The 2635-nt window shown below is 60.0% G+C and overlaps 1 protein-coding gene across 4 annotated transcripts in view; it reads left to right on the top strand.

Moving 5' to 3' along the window:
- The window catches only part of LOC106813067 (ephrin-B1-like), a 16143-nt gene extending 13654 nt beyond the window's left edge, over positions 1 to 2489 (top strand). For all 4 annotated transcript variants that reach the window (XM_014817115.1, XM_014817113.1, XM_014817116.1 and 1 more), the window contains exon 2: positions 297 to 2489. In XM_014817115.1, coding sequence (XP_014672601.1) covers positions 819 to 1619 — 801 coding nt within the window. In that variant the 5' untranslated portion in view covers positions 297 to 818 and the 3' untranslated portion in view covers positions 1620 to 2489. The remainder of the gene's footprint in view (positions 1 to 296) is intronic.
- The last annotated feature ends 146 nt before the right edge of the window (positions 2490 to 2635 follow it).

Raw genomic sequence — 2635 nt, 5'->3', positions numbered from 1 at the left:
CGCGCGCGCTCGCTCTCTCTCCCTCTCTCTCTCGCGCGCGCTCGCTCTCTCTCTCTCTCTCTCTCTCTCGCGCGCTCGCTCTCTCTCCCTCCCTCTCCCTCTCTCGACGCGCTCTCTCTCTCGCGCGCGCTCGCTGTCTCTCCCTCTCTCTCGCGCGCGCTTGCTCTCTCTCTCTGGCTCCTCCTCTCCCTCTCTCGCTCTCGTTCTCCTCCCCCTCTCTCTCGCGCGCGCTCGCTCTCTCTCCCTCTCTCTCTCGCGCGCGCTCGCTCTCTCTCTCTCTCTCTCTCTCTGTGCAGACAGGTTGAAGGAAGCGGCGGGGACTCAGACAGGTTGAAGGACCCGATCATCACGCGAAGAGCAGAACGACAACCTCGTCGCTTCTCTCGCCAGGGGGCGCCGATGCTGCCTGCCGTCACCGATTGACGCGCATCACGCTCGCTATCACGGACGCACGTGTCCACCACCAGAGGTCTCTCTCGTGTCAACGATCGCCGACGCAGCACGCCACCAGGGGTCTCTCGTGTCAACGATCGCCGACGCAGCACGCCACCAGGGGTCTCTCGTGTCAACGATCGCCGACGCAGCACGCCACCAGGGGTCTCTTGTGTCAACGATCGCCGACGCAGCACGCCACCAGGGGTCTCTCGTGCTTCGACGTGGCAACCCGTCCGTGACCTTGAACACGACCCTTCGATGCAACGCGCCGCAAACGACCGGAGACGCAGCAGCCTGCCACCAGGTGGCCTCGCCGGCGCATCGTCGTAGCGACTGCGGCGTCTGACCAGCAGCATCATCAGCAGCGGTCGTCGGCGGCGACGATGTCTCGTTGTTTCGCGTGTCTGTGTGTCGCCATAGTGCTGCAGTGCCTCGGCATCGAGTCCGGGGCCGTGCGTCTACTCCCCGTCTACTGGAACGCGTCGAACCCGATCTTCCGTCGCGACAACACCGACCACGTGTTTGACGTTGCCATCGGCGACGCGCTGGACATCGTCTGCCCGCGCTACCCGCACGACTTCCCGGCGGAGGACGCGGAATACCACGTCGTGTACCAGGTGTCGCGCGAGGACTACTCAGCGTGCCGCGTCACGCCGGGCGCCGCGGCAACGAGGCAGCTGCTCGTCTGCAACCGGCCGCACGAGCAGCGCACGTACACGCTGTCGTTCCGCGAGTTCACGCCCGTGCCGCGCGGGCTCGAGTACCGGCGCGGCGCCGACTACTACTACCTGTCCACGTCTAGTGGCGCCATCTCTGGGATGCACGAGCGCAGCGGCGGCGCGTGCGCGGAACACAACATGCGCGTCGTGTTCAAGGTCTGCTGCGAAGCGACGACGACGACGACGACGACGACGGTGGCGCCCCCGCCGCGGCGGAGCGCCGCGCGGGACAATGCGACGATCGCGGCGCCGTCGCGGCACGACGTGACTGCCGAGGGCGTCGCGGCGACGACGAACGCTCTTGTGTTTTCGACGACGAAGAAGTCGCGAGCGGCGCCGGACTCGCACAATGACGTTCTCGCGCGGAAAGCTGCGGCGGCGTTCCTGAACGCGGCGAGGCCGGTGGCGCCATCTATAGCGCTGGTGTGCGTGGCGATCGCTCGCGCGCTGCTAGCGCATGCATAGAACATGGACGTCGTCGCCCGCCATCTACGCACATCCATGTATTTATGACGAGACTGTGGCGCCCCCACCGTGAAACAAGTGAGCGTGTAAATGTGGCCTGTAAATTTTGACGCGCTGATATTCGTCAGGACGGATAATCTTCTGTACAGAGAGTGAACGAACGTGTGCTATATTATTTCATGGAATTCCTCACGTGTGAGCGTTACCGTGGGAACAAGAGGACAGCGTTACATATTCGCAGACGCCTGCAAACTTTCTGTGCGTACGCCGCGTTCAAACGACGAGAATCGCACGCAAACGGAAAATTCTACAAGCACGTGATTATTAACACGGTCGTGTACGTGTGAATGAGTGGGGTGTGAGGGAGATTGAAGGGGAGGGGCCGAGCCCCCAGTACTGGTTCGTGTACGTGTGAAAGAAGGGGAGAGGGGGGAGAGTGATAGGGCCTATCCCCCAGTAAAGTTCGTGTGCGTGTGAAAGAGGGGGAGAGGGAGAGTGAGGGGCCTAGCCCCCAGTTATGTTCGTGTGCGTGTGAATGAGTGGGGAGAGTGAGGGGGCCTAGCCCAATACGGTTCGGTGTTTTACCGCGTTTTATTGCTAACGGTGTGTCAACGACAATGAGATCACAGGCCCCTGTGCGTGAGATTTTAAACCCTGACAGCATTCGCCCACCTCCGCCTCGGTGCGGGGTGTGTGTGTGGGGGGGGGAGGGAGAATTTCGGGCTTGAAGTCAGAAATCAATAGATGTTACGATAATTTATATGACATGCTTGAGTTGCTGCGCATGCGTGACACTGCCAAGCACTGTCACACTTGTATGTATGTATAACTGTATTGTGAAAGCACTGTCAATATAATTTTTTGAATGGACAAAAAATATTGCTTACTCATTGTCTGCATGATTCGTGTCAATATTAGCATATGGTAAATATTACACCGTCCACTCCCATTATATCTCTCTCTCTCTCTCTCTCTCTCTCTCTCTCTCTCTCTCTCTCTCTCTCTCTCGCTCTATC

The sequence above is a fragment of the Priapulus caudatus genome, unplaced genomic scaffold (genome assembly GCF_000485595.1).
Source record: "Priapulus caudatus unplaced genomic scaffold, Priapulus_caudatus-5.0.1 Scaffold721, whole genome shotgun sequence".
Lineage (NCBI taxonomy): Eukaryota > Metazoa > Priapulida > Priapulimorpha > Priapulimorphida > Priapulidae > Priapulus > Priapulus caudatus.
The sequence above is the reverse complement of the archived record's forward strand: the minus strand, read 5'-3'. Positions and strand labels throughout refer to the sequence as shown.